Source organism: Procambarus clarkii, chromosome 36 (assembly GCF_040958095.1).
Source record: "Procambarus clarkii isolate CNS0578487 chromosome 36, FALCON_Pclarkii_2.0, whole genome shotgun sequence".
In the NCBI taxonomy this organism is placed as follows: domain Eukaryota; kingdom Metazoa; phylum Arthropoda; class Malacostraca; order Decapoda; family Cambaridae; genus Procambarus; species Procambarus clarkii.
This window is the reverse complement of record NC_091185.1, coordinates 23,825,962-23,848,200: the sequence shown is the minus strand read 5'-3', so window position 1 is coordinate 23,848,200 and position 22,239 is coordinate 23,825,962. Positions and strand designations below refer to the sequence as shown.

At 45.9% G+C, this 22,239-nt stretch overlaps 1 protein-coding gene across 1 annotated transcript in view; it reads left to right on the top strand.

Annotated features, from left to right (window-relative positions):
- LOC138371621 (nuclear cap-binding protein subunit 2-like) overlaps positions 1 to 22,239 on the top strand; it is a 121,095-nt gene that overhangs the window by 79,598 nt on the left and 19,258 nt on the right. The window contains exon 3 of the mRNA XM_069336578.1: positions 11,256 to 11,382. Within this exon, the coding sequence (XP_069192679.1) occupies positions 11,256 to 11,382 (127 nt within the window). The remainder of the gene's footprint in view (positions 1 to 11,255; positions 11,383 to 22,239) is intronic.

The window sequence follows — 22,239 nt, the reverse complement described above, 5'->3', positions numbered from 1 at the left end:
GCAAAAATATGGGGAAGTATGGCTAAAAGAAGGCATTGGCAAAGCAAAGTCGGAGAGAGGTTTGCTCCGCCCGAGCTGTCACAACGATATTACCTTATTATTTTAATGTCTGATTGATTTTTTCTTAGCCTCTTGCAATAATATTATTCAACAGTGCATAGTGTGATATATTTATATAATAAAATGTGTGAACTATTGCTATACTCAAAATTATGGTGTGCATATTAGTGATTCAATTATTATGTTTATAAAACAATAAGCAAACGGTTTTGCTGTTATTACACTATATACACAGGTTATATATAAGTATCTGCATGTTTTGTTCATAGCAAACCACAAAGTTGGTATGACGAGTCAAAAAATGACGAAGTGGCCGCCACACCAGCAGCTAGCCACTCGCCTCCACTCCCTCCTTTAACAACATCTCACTCGCCAACAGTCTCCTCCCACCATACTGTTTTTGGTTTTATTCAATATATACAGATGTTATATATAAGTATCTACATGTTTTGTTTACCACAACTGTACAACTAAGCTGGTATGTTGAGTTCAGGCAATAAGAGATGTCACTACACACACAGTCAGCTGGCGGCTGCCTCCCTCACTGGTTCAAGGCCAACGCACTAACATTTCTCCCCCAACAATACTGTTTGTGGTGTTATTACACTATATACACACACACACACACACACACACACAGGAAAAAGGTGACACCCCTAGGGTCAACACTTGCAGCAGAGGAGCTCCAGCATATTTCAACAATCCTAAGTATTGTAGTACAGGTTGATGGTAGTGAGTGGTGTCCCAGAGAACATAAAGGTATAGTGCTCTTGAAAAATAGGTGAGATAACAGGAATGTGCTAAGGGAAGTGAAAAATCGGATGAGAAAAAGTTGCCCTAGTGTTTACAGTGCAGAGAAGAACATTCAAGATGGCCACTGGCAAGGGGAAAAACAAAACAGAGCTTGATTTTGAGGGATTCAATGAAGAAAGCATTGATATTAGTAGTCTACATAACAAGTTGGTAAATTTAGATACTATAGTGAACTCTCATGTAGAAATAATTAGTAAATTGAAAGAAAGTAATGACCATTTGAATAGCAAAGTTTTATGTCTTGAGGGTTTAGTGAAAGACTTGCGCAAGGATAAGAATCAATTGGAAACAAATTGCAAAGCCATGGAAGAAGAAAATAAACTCTTAAAAATAGCTTTGGAAGAAGTTAAAGTAAATTTAAACATAAATGACTACAATAGGTTAGGCAAGGAAATTCAACAGGAGAAACAGCTTTTGTCAGCACAGATGGAGGAAGTTACACAGGGAATAGAACAGTGCAAGAAAGATATGCAACTCACTTATGCACAAGTGGCCAAGGAGAAGGAAAAAATAGAAGAAGCAGTAAAGGAAGTCAAACACTGCAGCAACCAAGATAAAACAAACATTAGGCTAGAAGTGAGGAAAGAATTGGCATCTAACCCGAAGTTGGTGCAAAACACAGTTGATCGGAGTAAGTCCCTGATCATTTTTGGCTGCAAAGAAAAGGCGATAACATCTAGGTCAGAAAGAGCTGTAGAAGAAGCTAAAGTAGTAGATAAAATTGTTGGCCTCGTGGAAGGTCTTACAAACAGAGAGAATGTGTGCGACTACAGGAGAATAGGCAGGTACGTAAAAGGGAAAGATCGACCTTTGAGGATCACCCTAAACGGTGCCAAACAGATGGAAGAAGTACTAAGGAATGCTAGAAAATTGCAAAGGGATGAGGATGGGAAAGGGTGGTCATTAAGACGAGATCTTTCAAAAGAAGATAGAGAGAAGCTGAAACTGAACCTCGCCGAGGCAAAACATTTAAATGAGAGCAGGAATGAAGAAGAAATAAATTCTTTTTTCTACAAAGTGATAGGGGTAGGCAAACCAGTAAAGTGGTACATAAAGGCAAACCAACAAAATCAATAGAGAGAGGGGGAGTGAAGAATAAGGAGAGGGGGAACAAGTTCCTGAAGATTGCATACACCAACATAGATGGAGTGAGATCGAAGATACTGGAGTTAAGTGATGTAATACAGCTGCAGACACCAGACATTGTTGCACTCACGGAGACAAAACTTGAAGATGTAATTTTAAATGAGGTCATATTCCCAAGGGGCTACTCAATTTGGAGACGGGACAGAAAAATTAGGAAAGGCGGTGGCGTTGCTGTGCTGGTAAAAGAACACCTAAAGGTGAAGGAAATAATGACTGCCAATCCACAAGAAGTTGACATAATAGCACTAGAGATCTGCTATGAGGATGATAAACTAATGATGATAAATGCATATAGTCCACCGCCAAGCAGCACATGGTCAAAGGAGGAGCTAGATAGTAAACGTGAAGGTCTTATAACAATAATGAGAGAGATTATAGCGAGAGCGGATAACGATAGATCACGACTGTTGATAGTCGGTGACTTCAACTTGAAATCCATAGACTGGGAAGCATATGAAGCTAAAACAGAAGATTTTTGGACCTGTAAATTTGTAGACCTCATCCTGGAAACATTCTTGTATCAACATGTTAAACAAGCTACGAGGATGAGGGAAGGGGACGTTCCCTCCATGCTAGATTTGATATTTACCAGGAAGGAGGAAGAGATATTTGACATTCAGTACCTTCCTCCCTTGGGTAAAAGTGACCATGTCTTTTTGGGAATAAAGTATGCAATGCGTTATAAGCTGGAAGAAAATAAGGAGGTTGAAGCAGTTGAAAAACCAGACTTCAGGAGAGGACATTATGGTGACCTTAGAAATTTTTTTAGTGAGTATAATTGGACAGACTTGATGCTAGGCAAGGAAGTGAATGAGATGTATGGCAAGTTTTGTGAAATATATGATAAAGGCACAAAAAAAATTTATACCAAAACAGAGATGCAGAACTAGGAAACAGGATTGGTTCAATAGAAATTGCGAGAGGGCTAGAGACCGAAAGACACAAAAATGGAATCAATACAGGAAGAGGCCGAACCCCCAAACATACCAGCGATACAAAGATGCGAGAAACAACTACACGGCAGTGAGGAGAGAGGCAGAAAGAAATTTTGAAAAAGGGATTGCGGACAAATGTAAAACAGAACCAGGTCTATTCTATAAATTCATAAACAACAAATTGCAGGTAAAGGATAATATTCAGAGGTTGAAAATGGGAAATAGATTCACGGAAGATGAAAAGGAAATGTGTGAAACACTAAACGAAAAGTTCCAAAGTGTGTTTGTACAAAATGAAATCTTTAGGGAACCAGATACAATAAGAATTCCAGAGAACAACATAGAACACATAGAGGTGTCTAGAGACGAAGTGGAAAAAATGCTCAAGGAGCTCGGTAAGAACAAAGCAGCTGGCCCAGATGGCGTTTCACCATGGGTTCTGAGAGAATGTGCATCTGAGCTCAGCATTCCACTTCACCTGATCTTTCAGGCATCCCTGTGTACAGGAATCGTAGCAGACGGGTGGAAACAGGCTAACATAGTTCCAATCTACAAAAGTGGCAGCAGGGAAGACCCCCTCAATTATAGACCTGTATCATTAACAAGTGTAATAGTGAAAGTATTGGAAAAACTAATCAAAACTAAATGGGTAGAACACCTAGAGAGAAATGATATAATATCAGACAGACAGTATGGTTTTCGATCTGGAAGATCCTGTGTATCGAATTTACTCAGTTTCTATGATCGAGCCACAGAGATATTACAGGAAAGAGATGGTTGGGTTGACTGCATCTATCTGGACCTAAAAAAGGCTTTCGACAGAGTTCCACATAAGAGGTTGTTCTGGAAACTGGAAAATATTGGAGGGGTGACAGGTAAGCTTCTATCATGGATGAAAAATTTTCTGACTGATAGAAAAATGAGGGCAGTAATCAGAGGCAATGTATCAGAATGGAGAAATGTCACAAGTGGAGTACCACAGGGTTCAGTTCTTGCACCAGTGATGTTTATTGTGTACATAAATGATCTACCAGTTGGTATACAGAATTATATGAACATGTTTGCTGATGATGCTAAGATAATAGGAAGGATAAGAAATTTAGATGACTGTCATGCCCTTCAAAAAGACCTGGACAAAATAAGTATATGGAGCACCACTTGGCAAATGGAATTTAATGTTAATAAATGTCATGTTATGGAATGTGGAATAGGAGAACATAGACCCCACACAACCTATATATTATGTGAGAAATCTTTAAAGAATTCTGATAAAGAAAGAGATCTAGGAGTGGTTCTAGATAGAAAACTATCACCTGAGGACCACATAAAGAATATTGTGCAAGGAGCCTATGCTATGCTTTCTAACTTCAGAATTGCATTTAAATACATGGATGGCGATATACTAAAGAAATTGTTCATGACTTTTGTTAGGCCAAAGCTAGAATATGCAGCTGTTGTGTGGTGCCCATATCTTAAGAAGCACATCAACAAACTGGAAAAGGTGCAAAGACATGCTACTAAGTGGCTCCCAGAACTGAAGGGCAAGAGCTACGAGGAGAGGTTAGAAGCATTAAATATGCCAAAACTAGAAGACAGAAGAAAAAGAGGTGATATGATCACTACATACAAAATAGTAACAGGAATTGACAAAATCGACAGGGAAGACTTCCTGAGACCTGGAACTTCAAGAACAAGAGGTCATAGATTTAAACTAGCTAAACACAGATGCCGAAGAAATATAAGAAAATTCACCTTCGCAAATAGAGTGGTAGACGGTTGGAACAAGTTAAGTGAGAAGGTGGTGGAGGCCAAGACCGTCAGTAGTTTCAAAGCGTTATATGACAAAGAGTGCTGGGAAGACGGGACACCACGAGCGTAGCTCTCATCCTGTAACTACACTTAGGTAATTACACTTAGGTAATTACACTATATGTATAAGTATCAACATGTTTTATTCACCATAACTGTACAACTAAGCTGGAATGGTGCCCCTCTACACAACTAGACAAGTCATGCAGATGACGCCATCTACGTCACCCAAATGGCTCCTCCCAACATAATCCTTTTGCTGTTATTTCACTAATACACACCTATATAAGTAAAGGATCCACATTTGTGTTTACCATAGAGAACCACTGAGCTGACATGGTGAGTGCAGACAATAACAGGTGGCCACACAGCCAGCAGACGACGCTGCTGCCTTCTCTCTCTCAGCATTACTGTTCCTACCATACTAAGAACAGTTCAAATTATCACACCAATCCTGCTATTATCAAAATCTTGGTCATTTTTATCACAGTCAGGGGTCTTCTGTAATATTATTATCACTAAATAATACCAGTTACATATGAACAAATCCACAAGGCCCGTGACGAGGATTCGAACCTGCGTCCAAGAGCATCCCAGATGCTACCTTAATCGACTGAGCTACAAGCGTAGCTCAGGCGGCCTCTGGGATGCTCTTGGACGCAGGTTTGAATCCTCGTCATGGCCCTTGTGGATTTGTTCATTTGATGCATCACGTTATTGTGATTGTGTGTAAACCAGTTACATATATTTTTAACATTTTTAGGTGATGCTGTGGCCACATGCTAAACAGCAATGCTGTTAGCTCATGCTGTGTGTGCCAGCCTTGGTTGCTCAGTCAGTACTGACGCTCTTACACCCGGAATGTTGCCCACGATTTTTTTTTTTAAATGGAGTCTGTTTACAAGAGCCCTTCTTGAGGTTATCTTGAGATGATTTTGGAGCTTTAGTGTCCCCTGGTGTTAGTCAGCTGTCACGGGTTGCTTCCTGGGGGTGGAGGCCTGGTCGAGGACCGAGCCGCGGGGACACTAAAGCCCTGAAATTATCTCAAGATAACCTCAAGATATAACCTCCCCGCAGCCCAGTCCTAGACCAGACCTCCACCCCCAGGAAGCAGTCCGTGACAGCTGACTAACACCCAGGTATCTATTTACTGCTAGGTAACAGGGGCATAAGGTGAAAGAAACTCTGCCCATTGTTTTTCGCCGGCGCCCGGGATCGAACCCGGGACCACAGGATCACAAGTCCAGCGTGCTGTCCGCTCGGCCAACCGGCTCCCTGAGGAAGCTGATGTAAACCCCGTGTAGCCACAAGACTTCTATATCTTGCGTGGTACTCCAATGCATCAATAGCCATGGTGCACAAATCCAGGGTTCAGAGTTCATGGTTCAGAGTTCAAGTTGCACAAGTTCATGGTGCAGAGATCAGGGTTCTTTGAGTCACTTCTTGCCAGGCTTTGTCAACAAGTTTTAAAGAACTACAAATGTTAAAATAGTGTTTCCAGAACTCTTTGAGGGTGAAGTTTGTAACTTCAGTCACTTCAAAACATTTCCAGAAAAGTGCCCTTTCATAAAGTTTCTTAAAATTCGCTATGATTTTCTGGTCCATAGGCTGAATTAGCGGAGTGGTGTTAGGAGGAAGGAACTTTACTGTGAGAAAATCACTGTATCTGTGCAACAATTCATCTTCCATGACTGGAGGATGAGTAGGAGCATTGTCGAGGAGAAGCAGAGCATTAAGTGGCAAATGTTTCTCCTGCAGATATTTTTCTATGGCAGGACACACCACTTCATTCACCCACTCCCAAAAAAATCCTAGTCACCCATGCCATCACACACATTTGGTTTTTCTGCACTTTATACTGTTTGAAAACCCCTTGGATTTTCAGAATGATACACTAGCAAGGGTTTAATTTTCAAATTGCCACTCACATTTGAACACGGCACAAGCGTAAACCTGTCTTTCATAGGCTTGTGTCCAGGCAATGATTTTTCCTCCTAGGTAATGTATGTCCTCTTAGGCAATCTTTTCCAGAACAGTCCTGTCTCATCACAATTAAAAACTTGTTGCGGTAGGTATCCCTCAGCCTCTACAAACTCTTTAAATTCTTCAATAAATCTTTCACCCGCTGGTTTGTTTGAGCTGGCAGTCTCCCCATGCCTCGCAACACTATGAATACCACTTCTTTTTCTAAATTTTTCAAACCATTCCCTGCTTGCCTTAAAGTCTATGATATGTGCACTTGTTCCAGGGGTTTTCTTTACAAGGTCTTCGTGCAATATCCTGGCTTTCTCACAAATGATGTGAAACATTTGAAACATTATCACCTGCTAACTCCTTGTTGTGTATCTAAATTAAAAACAACTTTTCTACTTCCTCAGTATTTGCGGTCTTTGTTTCGTGACTGTTCTTATGCCTTTTGCCACTTTAGCACTCATATTGTCCTTTTTCTTGCCAAGTATAGTGCAGATCATTGATGTGGCTTTGTTGTACTGCCTACAAAGTTCAACAACATGTGTACCATTTTCATGCTTCCGAATTATCTCTTGTTTTTCCTCTATTGTCATCCTCACATGCGCTTTTTTGCCTTGATCCTTACCACTGGCTTTCTTGGGACCCATGATGAGATATATAATAACAACTTTTATGGTCAAATGGCTACAAAATCCAACAAAACACTGAAAATCCTGGTGAAGAATGCAGGCGGAATAGTCACTGGGCGCGAGGCACTGGTAAACTGAGCGGCGATTGCCGTGCCGCCACGTGCTAGGTCGGCTCGTACTTGTAGCAACACCCTCATATTCTGATGTAAATTTTCCGAGCAAATCCTGCTCGTATTCTGAAGAACTTGTATACAGGGACACTCGTATTCCGAGGTACCACTGTACAGTACTGAGATTCTGTGACAAATTTTCACTCAACCAGCAGATATCAGAGCCAAAGAGAAATGAAAATATTCTAAATCTGGTCTATGAACAATGAAGACATTATCAGGGACATTACAATATCAGATAGTACATACTCAGATCACAAGCTCATTGAAGTGCAAACGACCATCAGTACTCAGAATAGACCTAAAACGTTGATCAAGTGAGAGGGGTTATTCAGTAAATTCAATTTTAATGATAAAATGATAGACTGGGAGAAAATAAACAGGGAACTTACAAACATTCCATGGAAAACTGTTCTAAGTAATACAAGTCCTACAGAAGGAATTGAAAAACTGACTTCGGAACCGTATCAAGTCTGTCTGAAACATGTTCCTTTGAGGAAAGCCAGAAAGAGATCCATAGTAGAAAGAGAATGCAGACAACACTATAAAAGAAGGAAAAAATAACGGAAATGCTTAAGCAGACACGACTTTCCCGTCAAAGAAGGAATAATTTAAATAAGGAGATTGAAGAAATCGAGCGGAAATTGAAACACTCATATCAAACTGAAGAAAGGCAGTTAGAACAGAAAGCAATTCAGGAAATAAATAAAAATAAAAAATACTTCTTCACATATGCGAAATCAAAAGCAAAAACCACTGCCAGTATTGGACCTATTCGTACGAGTGAAGGTTCATACATGGAGCATGACAAAGAAATAAGTGGAATCCTAAAAAAGCAGTATGAGGACATGTTTAGCAGTCCAATAAACAACATGAAAGTGAAAGATCCAGACAATTTCTTTATGCGTGATATCCAAACCCCTGTAAATATAGCTGATATCAACACGAGCGTACTAGACTTTGAGAGAGAAATTTAAAATATGCCCATGCACTCGGCTCCGGGTCCAGATTCATGGAATTCAATATTTATAAAGAAATGCAAAGTGTCGGTAGCACAGGCACTCAGTACAGTGTGGAGGAAGAGCTTGGACACGGGGGAGATACCAGATGCACTTAAAGTAGCAGATATTGCCCCTCTACATAAGGAATGGAGCAAAGCATTGGCAAAGAATTATAAACCAGTTGCACTAACGTCCCACTTAATAAAAGTATTTGAGAGGTTGATTAGGAGTCAGGTCACCAGTTTTATGGAGACCAATGACCTTCACAACCCAAGCCAACGTGGATTTCGAGCGGGAAGATTGTGCCTCTCACAGCTACTTGATCACTACTTGACGCAATAAAGCAATAAACGCAATAAAGCACCTAAATTATTGGGATCGTCTCAAAGCCCTCCAAATTTACCCACTAGATAGATGACGAGAGAGATATCAAATAATATACATGTGGAAGATACTGAAGGGCCAAGTACCAAATCTACACAGTAAAATAACAATGTACTGGAGTGAATGCTATGGAAGAAAATGCAGAATAGAACCAGTGAAGAGCAGAGGTGCCATAGGCACAATCAGAGACCACTGTATAAATATCAGAGCTCCACGTTTGTTCAACACCATCCCAGCGAACATAAGAAATATTGCCGGTACAACCGTGAACATCTTTAAGAAGAAACTAAATTGTTTCCTCCAAGGAGTGCCAGACCAACTGAGCTGTGGTGGGTATGTGGGCCTGCGGGCCGCTCCAAGCAACAGCATAGTGGACCAAACTCTCACAAGTCAAGCCTGGCCTCGGGCCGGGCTTGGGGAGTAGAAGAACTCCCAGAACCCCATCAACCAGGTATCCCCCTTTTCCCAGCTTTTCCGGTTTACTCTACCTTTTCTTTTGGAGGATGGCTTTGTCCCGCGTCCTGGCGTGGAGGATCCTGGGGCTGGGGAGGAGTTGACTTGGGGTGCTTGGGCCTTATTTGACCCCGCATGGGTGGTGTGGGAGAGTTGTTGCAGGGGAGAAGGGGCTTTCTTACCCCTCTTCCCTGTATGAATTTGATGCGAGTTTGGCTCCTCCTCGGATTCGGTTCCAGGTTCCCTAGGGTTCTTTGGTCCCTACCTTCCAGAGGTTTTCAGCTTCCTGCATCCCACCTAAGGAGGTTCAGGAGGCCATTGCAGTGTACCTCCTGCGTGACCCCGATTTTTGCCTCGATAATGGACACTTCCTCATTTGAGTTCGGTTCTGCTTCTCCTTATTGGCTGCATTATGAGGTCCCACAGTCATCCTGGCTAGCAGACTGCCCTTTCTTTTTGTTGGGTGACGTGGCATTCGTTCTGTCGGACCCGCATGCTTGAGTTGCGGGAAACTTCTACTGTGGTTCAGATTTACCTGGAGAGTGAGTTGGAGCACCTCAATGCGTGCTTGTTTGCCCTTGTTCTTCCTATGGATATTGGTCAGGTGCAGGTTCTTGCTCTTTCGGCATCCCTGGTAGCTGAGGATTTGCATGCCCAGGGGCACTTGGCCTCAGTTTTGCATTTCTTTTCCCTGCTCAAACTGTCTTCGGACTGGCTTGAGGAAGACGTGGAGACACCGGGGACCGGGCCTGTCTGGTGCGCTTGCCTCGGCGGCTGCTTTGTTGAAGTTGTATGTGCCGATTCTGAAGGAGGCTGTGTCTGTTCTTTGCTTCCCGCCTCATGTGCTGGCAGGCTGTGCTCGCTCATTCTATGGAATCCGCGTGGGCTCTTAGATTTTTGTCTCCTGTTTGTCCGTTGCTGTTTGGGGGATTCTGCGGTTATGCAGTATCTGAAAGCGGCTTCTTGCTGTCGCCCTATGTTGGACTTGTTGGTTCTCCTGGGTGCCTGTGGGAGTCGATCGAATGGGGGGGGGGGTCGTGCCTGGTTCGTGGTTCCCCCGGCCGTGGTGGGCCAGTGGTGCCAGCTTCGGAGCCGACGCTTCTTTCAAACCCTGTGGCGTCTTGTCGGCGCAGTGATCGCTCTGCACATCATCGTTTTTGCGTAAGGGGCGTTGGCCTTTTTGCGGTTTGCCCTGTTGACAGGGCGAATTGCTTTGCTCTGTTTGCTCATGCCTGGTCCCACAATGTGTGGGTTTTTCGGGTCGTTTTTTCTGGCCTGCGGTGGCGTTGTGTGGCTGCTCCTCCTTCGGTGGGTTCGGGGTTCGCAGGGCAAGCCTCTTTCCCTGCACTCTGGTGGGTCATCTTGGTGTAGGGTGTTCTTGGGTGTGGTCGTAACGACCCCATCCCTCAAGTTGGTTTCCTCACCCGTTTTCACTTCCGAAATGGGACTGTAGGAATCTGCGGTTCAGTTTGGACTTGTCCTGTCTGGACCCCAGGGTCTTTTGCCCTTACCTTTCGGATGACCACTCTGTCCCAGGTCCGGCTTCTTTTGGAGCCGAATGCTTGGATGGTGTCTCTGAATCTCCGGGACGCGTATTGGCATGTCTTGATTCATGAATTCATTTATTCATTCATTTGTCCACGGAACAAACGTGGACACCTTCACGAGAAAACTAGATAGTTTTCTTCAAGAAGTGCTGGACCAACCAGACTGTGGTGGATATGTGGGCCTGCAGACCACTCCTAGCAATAGCCTGTTGGACCAAGCTCTCACAAGTCAAGCCCAAAGGCCGGGCTTGGGAAGTAGATAAACTCTCAGAACCCTCATCCAGCAGGTATTTATTGCAATGAAAAAATATATAATATAATTTCTCTCTCTCCATAGAGAGGACTCCGAGATGTGTATGCGTTATGTCAATGGAACTCGGTTGGATGATCGTATAGTACGAACCGACTGGGATGCTGGCTTTATTGAAGGACGACAGTATGGCCGAGGCAAGAGTGGTGGTCAGGTACGTATTTCTTTTATATAGTGGTTATTGATGCTGGTTATGAAATGTAAACTTTGCTTATCATGTATTGAAAAACATATATTAAATTTAATTTGTTTTGTGTGCTGAGGCTCAACACACATTGTAAGATTGTACTATATGCATTAAATTTTGTTCATGGATGAATTTATTTCATATAGTAATTGACAGTGACATAGAGCAGTATAAGTAATTAATGGCATGAACAATAATAAAGGCTCCTAGAAACTACTCTTGGTTTCTGGAAACTATTTAAAATCTTGAAATAACTGGTTTTGGAGATGCTATTAGTAATTTCTGGATACTCAGACCTTTGCTATCAAACATGTCAATTTTGTAATTAATAAGTAATCACAGTCTGCACCTGAACTATTTTTTCTCACAATATAATCACCCTTATTTTCTGTGGGAGAGCCTCCTCGGCTCCCTGGAGCTATTGGACTGATATTAGCTAATATTAGTACAGGGCTTCAGTCATATGGAGTTATCATGCCTACAGGGGACCACTAGCCAGAACATGGTCCCCTTAGAGAGGCAAAGGGAGCAATGGCCTATGAAACTCACATGTATGAAAGTACAGAGCACCACTTGGTTTCCGAATCCCTTGGGGATGAGACCCGTCGGTTATCATGTAAGTTCGTAAACGAGAAATGGAGGGAAAAAATAAATTAGAAATGTAAAAAAAAAAAAAAAATTATCGAAAATTTGAAAAAAAACTTTAGGGGAAAAAATCGACAGGTTCATAGCTTAAATGCAACTGTATTTTGTTTGTACTCACCAATAAGTGAAGTCCTGATTCGCTTATGTTGATGATCGATGTTGATGAAGCATAGTTATTTACATGGAAGAGGTGGTGGTGGATGTTGATGGTGTTGGGTTGACTGAAATTGTTGGGTTGACCGGGTCAACATGTGATGAGTCAGGTGCAGGTGATGCAATGCAAGCTTTCTTGGAAGCCATTGCAAAAGACTCTTTAATTGACATTTGTTTCATTCCCTTTGATCTTGTTTTTAAAAACTTTGTATACAAATTGTACTGACTTATCATGTCCTTAGTTTCAAACGCGCTGTAACTCGTGTCCATAATTGCCAGAATGTCTTCTAAATATTGCTGAACTTTTTCCATATTACATTTTTCCTTTAACATTTCTTCATCCTCTTCCTCTCCATCTTCTTCAATGCACTCTTCTGGCTTTTTTGCTGCACATACTAATTCTATAATTTCATCATTAGTCATGTTTCGATTGTTTGGGGCTTCATCAAAATCTATCCACCTGTCTATGTCATCTTCTATTGTTTCAGTCACCAGTTCTGCTCTCAGCTCAGGGGACTTAATCCCCTTGACATTGGCATGGAGTTCCTCTCTTAATTTTTCCTCTCTGTAACTTTCTTCGCCACAAATCCTTCAAAATCTGCCTCGTCATCTTCTTCAGGAAACAGACTTGACGTGGGCCAAAGTTTTTTCCAACCATTTCTTAGTGTTGTCTGCTGTACCTCATTAATGCACTAGCAATAGTCCAGATAGCTGACTTTTCTGGGGGGAGCCCCGTCGGCTCCCCGGAGCTATCCCAGGCTGATATGCTAATGTCAGACTTTGGCATCAGTCATGTGTATGGAGTTCTTAGGCCTACCGGGGACCACGGCCAGAACCGGGCCCCCTCAGAGAGGCAAGGGGAGCAATGGCCTATAGAAGCCCCCGTGTTAGTGGAAGCATTCTATGTCTGCCATCGACCGGAACAGGCACCCAGAAAGGTAAGCGCCCCAAAACAAACCCCTATTCTGGTTAAAATTGCTACCTAAAACCGAACTAGTGGATAGAACTCCCCAACCGAAAACAAGCAAACTAGTGTGACGTCACACACTGCCGCGCCGCTGTCTGCGCAGCTCCCCCCTCCCCGGGAGGGGGAAGGGGGAGCCCCAGACCCCCCGCGCCGGCTACCCACACCTCAGTTCTTGAGGCTGATGCTATAGGCGATGGTCGTGTGCTCTGGCTCCGGTGTCGCTACTGCACTGTGCTTTGCGTGTAATTACCTAAGTGTAATTACCTAAGTGTAGTTACAGGATGAGAGCTACGCTCGTGGTGTCCCGTCTTCCCAGCACTCTTTGTCATATAATGCTTTGAAACTACTGACGGTCTTGGCCTCCACCACCTTCTCACTTAACTTGTTCCAACCGTCTACCACTCTATTTGCGAAGGTGAATTTTCTTATATTTCTTCGGCATCTGTGTTTAGCTAGTTTAAATCTATGACCTCTTGTTCTTGAAATTCCAGGTCTCAGGAAGTCTTCCCTGTCGATTTTATCAATTCCTGTAACTATTTTGTATGTAGTGATCATATCACCTCTTTTTCTTCTGTCTTCTAGTTTTGGCATATTTAATGCTTCTAACCTCTCCTCGTAGCTCTTGCCCTTCAGTTCTGGGAGCCACTTAGTAGCATGTCTTTGCACCTTTTCCAGTTTGTTGATGTGCTTCTTAAGATATGGGCACCACACAACAGCTGCATATTCTAGCTTTGGCCTAACAAAAGTCATGAACAATTTCTTTAGTATATCGCCATCCATGTATTTAAATGCAATTCTGAAGTTAGAAAGCATAGCATAGGCTCCTTGCACAATATTCTTTATGTGGTCCTCAGGTGATAGTTTTCTATCTAGAACCACTCCTAGATCTCTTTCTTTATCAGAATTCTTTAAAGATTTCTCACATAATATATAGGTTGTGTGGGGTCTATGTTCTCCTATTCCACATTCCATAACATGACATTTATTAACATTAAATTCCATTTGCCAAGTGGTGCTCCATATACTTATTTTGTCCAGGTCTTCTTGAAGGGCATGACAGTCATCTAAATTTCTTATCCTTCCTATTATCTTAGCATCATCAGCAAACATGTTCATATAATTCTGTATACCAACTGGTAGATCATTTATGTACACAATAAACATCACTGGTGCAAGAACTGAACCCTGTGGTACTCCACTTGTGACATTTCTCCATTCTGATACATTGCCTCTGATTACTGCCCTCATTTTTCTATCAGTCAGAAAATTTTTCATCCATGATAGAAGCTTACCTGTCACCCCTCCAATATTTTCCAGTTTCCAGAACAACCTCTTATGTGGAACTCTGTCGAAAGCCTTTTTTAGGTCCAGATAGATGCAGTCAACCCAACCATCTCTTTCCTGTAATATCTCTGTGGCTCGATCATAGAAACTGAGTAAATTCGATACACAGGATCTTCCAGATCGAAAACCATACTGTCTGTCTGATATTATATCATTTCTCTCTAGGTGTTCTACCCATTTAGTTTTGATTAGTTTTTCCAATACTTTCACTATTACACTTGTCAATGATACAGGTCTATAATTGAGGGGGTCTTCCCTGCTGCCACTTTTGTAGATTGGAACTATGTTAGCCTGTTTCCACCCGTCTGCTACGATTCCTGTACACAGGGATGCCTGAAAGATCAGGTGAAGTGGAATGCTGAGCTCAGATGCACATTCTCTCAGAACCCATGGTGAAACGCCATCTGGGCCAATTGCTTGGTGTGGTGTTAGTTTTGTGGGTGCGAGAGCCAGGAGTTATCTTCAGTACTCGGGCTGCATGCGCCTAGGGCTGCCTTCCCTAGGTGCCCTGTAAGTACTGCCCTTGGGGCTTGGGGCCACCTTCCACAGGCTCCTCGGGTTCTGCCTCTGCTGGTCCGTTTTACCTTTCGGTTTTTCGGCCGCCTGTTGGGCTCTTGGGTGTTCTGTTCTCCCTTGTTACCGGCAGGTAAGAGGCAGTTTGCACTGGTAGGGGCGCAGGGTGCTGCTCAGCTTGTATTTCCCGACTCGTCTGCTGAGTTCTCGGGGTTTGGCTCTCCTGGCGGTTCACGTACGGGGCGTGTCCAACGTCTTGGCCGACGCCCTGTCTCGCTTCGTTCCTCTCTCCACGGAGTGGACGGTCGACGACGAGTCCTTCCTTTGGCTTTGCCAGACGTTCGGGCGCCCCGAGGTGGACCTCTTCGCGTCGGCGTGGTCGCGGCGTCTTCCCGTTTATGCGGCGCCCTTCCCCGATTGCGAGGCCGTCGGGGTCGATGCCTTTCGGCTCGACTGGACGAGGTGGGGGTTCCTGTATCTCTTTCCCCCGGTTCGGCTGTTGTTCCAGGTCCTGACTCGCTTAGAGACTTACCGGGGGAGAGTTGTCCTTCTGGCCCCTTGGTGGCCGGCCCAGCCTTGGTTTCAGGCGCTGGTTGCTCGGTGTCCGAACCCGAGGGTTTTTCCCGCGGCTCCGCCTCTTTCAGCAGATCGGGCCGGTACGTCACGTAGCTGGTTCGATCTTCTCCTCGAGTCTTTGCGTATGGTTTTTTTGACTCGAGTCTATCATCATCTCTATGGTGATCAGGTGGCCTCCTTGTTGGTGTCCCACCTGAGGGCTTCTTCTCGGCGGCAGTATGCAGTTTTCCTGGCGGTCCTTCCGTTTCTTTTTGCGTCTTCGTTGTGTTAGCTCCTTGTCTGTTCGGGTGGTCTTGTCCTTCCTCTCGTGGTTGTTTCAGGACCGTCATCTTATGCCTAACACTGTCGCTTCGTATCGTGCGGCGCTGGCGGAGCCGCTTCAGCTTGCTTTCGGTATCGATGTTACGTCTGCGCCGTTTCGCAAGCTGTCTCGTGCATTGTTTCACCTCCGGCCTGCTCATGCGTCGCCTGAGCCGTCCTGGTCTTTGGACAGAGTGCTCGCTTTCCTTTCATCTCCTCGTTTCGTTGTGGCCCCTTCGGTCCAGGATTGTTTTTCCAAGGCACTTTTCTTGTTGGCTTTGGCCTCTGGGGGTCGGGTAGGGGAGCTTCATGCTCTCCTCCGGCGCAGGGGTTTCTGCTCTTTTGGTCGTGGTGATAGTTTTGTTCGTTTGCAGCCGTCTCCTTCTTTTCTGGCGAAGAATGAGACTGCTGCGTTCCGGAGGGGTCCATGGGTGGTTGATGCTTGGTTGGTCTGGCCGGGGGTGCATCATGTTTTGTGATCGGCGGTTGCAGCCAGTTGTCTCGGCTTCGAGTTGAGGGGTGAGCGACGACCGCCTCCCGGGTAAGTCCCTCTTTTTCTGTCTGTGGGTAGTTAGCTCCGGGGAGCCGACGGGGCTCCCCCCAGAAAACCAGCGTTGAATGTAATGAAACGCCATTTTCTGGGTGAGTCCCGGAGGCTCCCCGGCATCCCTCCCTCCCTCCGGTCGGCGGTTTTTCGCGTTTTTGACATCCAGCCTCAAGAACTGAGGTGTGGGTAGCCGGCGCGGGGGGTCTGGGGCTCCCCCTTCCCCCTCCCGGGGAGGGGGGAGCTGCGCAGACAGCGGCGCGGCAGTGTGTGACGTCACACTAGTTTGCTTGTTTTCGGTTGGGGAGTTCTATCCACTAGTTCGGTTTTAGGTAGCAATTTTAACCAGAATAGGGGTTTGTTTTGGGGCGCTTACCTTTCTGGGTGCCTGTTCCGGTCGATGGCAGACATAGAATGCTTCCACTAACACGGGGGCTTCTATAGGCCATTGCTCCCCTTGCCTCTCTGAGGGGGCCCGGTTCTGGCCGTGGTCCCCGGTAGGCCTAAGAACTCCATACACATGACTGATGCCAAAGTCTGACATTAGCATATCAGCCTGGGATAGCTCCGGGGAGCCTCCGGGACTCACCCAGAAAATGGCGTTTCATTACATTCAACGCTGGTTTTTTTGTGAAGACTTTATAAAAGTCCTTAATTGTTCCTAGCTGATTATTAAGACGTCTGGCAAACATCCTCTTCTAGTGGTGTTTAAGGTTCTTAATTATTCCTTGATCCATGGGTCAGATCACTGAAGTTGTATTGGTTGGTAAGAACGTTCCAATGATATTGCCATTTACTAGCGCATCACCTCGTGGATGCGTTGGACTATTATCTAGCAGAAGCACAACTTTGCTGTTTTGCGGGAGACCAACACTTTTCAGGTGCTCCTTCACCTCGGGTACAAAGTTCTTATTAAACCACTTGACAAATATTACTCGAGACATCCACACACTTGGCTGGTCCTTATAAATCACAGGGAGGTACCTAGTTAACTTTAAAGCCCCGGGGTTTTTGCTAATTCCAATCACAAGTAATTTTAATTTGTGCGTGCCAGCTGCATTTGCACAGCACAACAAAGAAATTCTCTGTTCTGTTTATAACCACCTGAAGGATCGTCCTCACCACTATGAGCCATCGTGTCTGTGGGTAGCATACGCCAGTACAAACCTGTCTCATCAACATTATACATTTGCTCTGGAGATAAATTTTGTTCCTGTACTATCTCCGCAAATTTACTTGCATACTCATCAGCACCAACAATATCAGCAGATTGTCTTTCACCATGTACTTTAATGAACCTAATGTCATGACGGGTTTTAAAGCTTCTGAGCCATCCATCACTGTATACACACTTCTGAGTAATTTTCATTGCTTGGTGAAATTCACGTGCCTTTTCCACGAGCAGCCAGCCTGCCATTGGCTTCTTCGTCACCTCACGCCTCTGTTTGTACCACTCCCACACTGCATTATCAACACTCTCCACCTTTGCTTTACTTACTACCTTTCTATTTCGTATTGCCTTACAACTTTCACTTTTAGAGAAATACTGTAGTAAAAAATGATAGGGTTTGCCTTAAGATCAAAAACAATACTTTTGCTAAGGCCATATTCAGCGCACATGACACTTCTCGGGACACCGCTCTCCACCTTCTTAATTATTTCAACTTTTCTTCTCAAATGTCATCACTGATCTCTTTCTTTTATGTAACTCGCTTGTTGATGCTTTCACTGACACAATGCATGCATTTTGATCCAACATGGTGCACGGATGTTCCTTGATTGTGCTGATATGTAAAACAGTCATGGAATGAACACTCTAGTCTCGTGACAAATTCAAACAATGGGAACAATAGGCCGTGAATCTGGCGTCACAGGGTAGCAGACACTGGAGTGGTGGTGCCCGACACAGTCAGTGGGCAAACTAAACCATCTCCCACCCACCCACCACAATGGGCCAGCGTGACGCTTGGTGGACCACTTCCTCACCCAAACTTGATTCGTGTAAGGTAACGCCAACCCTGGCTGGCGTGAGGCTTGGCGGACTGCTTCCTACCCGAACTTAGTTCGTGTAGCGTGACTCCCCAACCCCAATCGGGAAACTGGAAGTTTCGGATAACTAAAGTTCGGAAACCAAGTGGTGCTCTGTATTCATGTCTGCTATCAACCAGTGTCGAGCACAACAGAAAGGTAGGTCTCTAAAACAGACCCCTCCTGGTAGAAAAATTGCAACCCAAGACCAAACAGAGGCTAGAACAAATCCACAAGGGTTGTGATGAGGGTTCGAATCTCATGCTGCTGTGATTTCTGTATGTAGTGTAGAGGCTAGAAACTCTCCAAAGGAAAACAAGCAAACAAGCAACACGTCATCATGCTGCGCCCCACTCATTTAAGCCCCCTCTCCCCCAGAGCAGGGAGAGGGGGGTTCGAGCCCACCGGGCCGGCAGCCGGAACGTTAGTTTGTCGACTGAAGCTAGATGGGGCGGATGTCTACCCTGATCTCAGTTTCCTGACAGGCTTTTCACCCAGGCGGTGGTTCCTGCTGTGCATTGGTGCGGTGACCAGGTGTGTGGTACCAAAGGCTGCATGCGCTTAGGGCTCCCTTCCCTAAGCACCCTGTGAGTACACCCCCTTTGGTCTCAGGGTTATCTTCCCTGGGGCTTTTGGGCTCCCTTTCCCATAGAGGTAGCAGTTGCTTGGCTTCTGGCTCGCCCTTGGGGGTCAGCTTAGGTCTCAGTGTTTTCATTTGGCCCTGGGTAGGGAGTGGTTGTTGCTGGTTGGGCACACTGGGCGCAGTGTGTGGCGCACATAACCACAGCGGCGGTGCCTCTTTCTGGTCCCCTGGGTTGTGATACTAACTCAGGGTTCTTTTTCCTACTTTTAGTTTACTTTATTGCCTGTTGGGAGGCTGCCGGGGTTTCTATTAGGTGATACCTAGGTTCAGTAGGGCAGTCTTCTTCTGAGTCTCTGAGGTTGCTCACCTCACAGGGGCCAGTTTGCCCGGATAACATACAGGGTTACAATCGGCTAAGACAGCACCAGTCCTTTTGCTTCCCATAGGGATACATCCCCCTGCAGGCCTTGGAAACCCCTGTCGGAGTTTCCAAGTCTCTGCCTCAGTTCCGACTTTCATGTCCCTTGGCATCAATCTGTTCCTCTTCCGCTTTCTCCGCCGGCAAATGTGGTATGCGGGGCTTCCCCCTGGGTTTGTCTCCGGGTGCCCTTGGGTTCTCGGATTCATCCTAGGAAGGTTTCCACCCTTTCGGCTTCCCCTTTTGGGGATTGGGAGGCTCTCGGCTTGTGCCTCCTGTGTGACCTGGTTCTGTGTGAGGTTCGATTTTGTTTAAGTTTAGTTTCTCTTACACTAATCGGTTGCAATCCTCCGTTCTGGGATTTTCCTGGTTGGCAGCCTGCCTTTTGGGCTGGCGGGTGTGGGCTCCCTGCCAGTCGTCAGCTCTATTTGGCTGGGTTCTGGTTCTTTCCCAGCTTCCGTGATTCAGGTTCCTGGTCGGTTGGTGAAAGTCCCATTTGGTTCTGTCCCAGGTTTGGACTTGGCTGAGCTTTGATTGGGGTTCTTGGACGGTGTCCGTGTCTCTTTCCCTTGCGGCACTGCTCCGGCTGCGGTCCTGCCTTCAGCTGTATTTAAGGGGGAGGGGGTTCCTGGATTGCTTGGTGGTTGCTCGAGCGGCCATGGGAGAGTCGAACTTTGCCGTGCTCGTTTACCCATCGGGTCAGGTTTGACTTCGGCATCTGTTCTGGTTCCTTAGGGGCCATTCCTTCCACTGCTTTTGCGATCGCTGGGTTCGTCCTGCAGGTGCCTCGCATTGGTTGCTGTCTCTCCGGCATCCTCTATTGGTTTCGGTGTTTGGAGCCTTGGCACCTCCCAGAACCCTCACTTGGTGTGTTTGTCTTGTCTCTCGACCGGGAGCCGGTCGGCCGAGCGGACAGCACGCTGGACTTGTGATCCTGTGGTCCCGGGTTCGATCCCGGGCGCCGGCGAGAAACAATGGGCAGAGTTTCTTTCACCCTATGCCCCTGTTTCCTAGCAGTAAAATAGGTACCTGGGTGTTGGTCAGCTGTCACGGGCTGCTTTCTGGGGGTGGAGGCCTGGTCGAGGACCGGGCCGCGGGGACACTAAAGCCCCAAATTCATCTCAAGATAACTCAAGATAACTTGGTCGGGGTTTTGTGCCCAGTGCTCCCCTGGCTACCCAGGGGCAGTGGGCTCCGTCATTCCATCGTGCTCACAGCATGGTGCAGAAGTTCATGGCAGTGTGGCTTTTGCTGCTTCAGATTAGGCTTGCTCGAGGTTCTACGTTCTGGCTCCATTTAGACTGCGTTCCTGTGGTTAATTGCCAAACCCGCTGAGGGTCTCTGCAGTCCTTGGATCTTTGGGGCTGGTTGCTTTGAGTGGCTCGTCTTCCAAGTTCTCGGGATTTCGCTCGCCTTTGCAGTTCATATCTAGGGCATGTCCAACATCTTGGCAGACAGCCTGTTGTGGTTCATTCCCCTATCCACAGAATGGACGGTCAACGCCGACTCCTTCAGTTTGTTCTGCCAAACGTTTGGGCCTTTGGAGGTGGACCTCTTCACGTCGACTTTGTCGAGGTGTCTCCTAGTGGCGCCCTTCCCTGACTGAGAACCTTCCCTAAGGTAGGGTTCTCGTTTTGGTCCCGTGGTGGAAGACCCTGCCTTTGTTTCAGGCGTTGCCTGTTCGGAGTCCAGATCTGGGGAGTTTTCTGCGGCTCAGCCTCTTTCAACGGATCGAGCCGATGAAGTACCTTGCTGGTTCACTCTCCTCTCCTGCGCTTCGCGTCTGAAGTTTCTGACGCGGGTGCATCACCATCTATATGGTGATAAGGTGGCTTCTCTGATGATGTCCCACTGAGGACTTCTTGGTGACAGTATGAAGTCTCTTGGCGTCTTTTCACCATTTCCTTTCCCTGCGTAGGTTTTACTCGGTGTCGGTTTGTGTTTTCTTTTCTGGGGGGAGCCCCGTCGGCTCCCCAGAGCTATTCAGGCTGAATGGATATGTATAACTTTCTGGCATCAGTCAAAGTGCTAGGAGTTCTTGCCTACCAGGGACCACGAGCCAGAATCTGGTTTACTCAGAGAGGCACGAGGAGCAATGGCCTATAGAAACCCCCTTGTGGTTGGGAGCATTCTGTGTCTGCCATCGACCGGGATAGGCACCCAGAAAGGTAGGCGCCCCAAAACAAACCCCTATTCTGGTAAAAATATTGCTACCGAAAGCCGAACCAGTGGACAGAACTCCCCAAACAAAATTATCAAACTAGCATGACGTCATCACGTCGCCGCACCACCGTCTGCGCACCCCCCCCCTCCACGGGAGGGGTAAAGGGGAGCCCCAGACCCTCCACGCCGACGATCCAACTGTCAGTTCTTGGCTGATGGAATTACTGGCTGGTCGAGTTCCTCTGGCTCCAGTTTTTGTTTCAGTTCTGTGCCTTGTGGTGTGGATTGTCTACTGGTGGAGTGTGAGCCAGGAGTAAGATTCCACGGTACTCGGGCTGCATGTGCCTAGGGCTATCTTCCCTAGGTGCCCTGTAAGTACTGCCCTTGGGGCTTGGGGCCACCTTCCACAAGTCACCTTGGATTCTACCTCTGCTGTGTCCTTTACTGCTCGGTACTGGGCTGCCCTTGGAGTCGGCTGGGGGTTTTGTTTCCCTGGTTTGTCTCTGGGTAGGTGGTAGTTTTCGTCACTGGTAGGGTCACGGGGTACTGCACAGCTAGTTTTCACCAATAACAGCGGCTGGCTCTGTTCC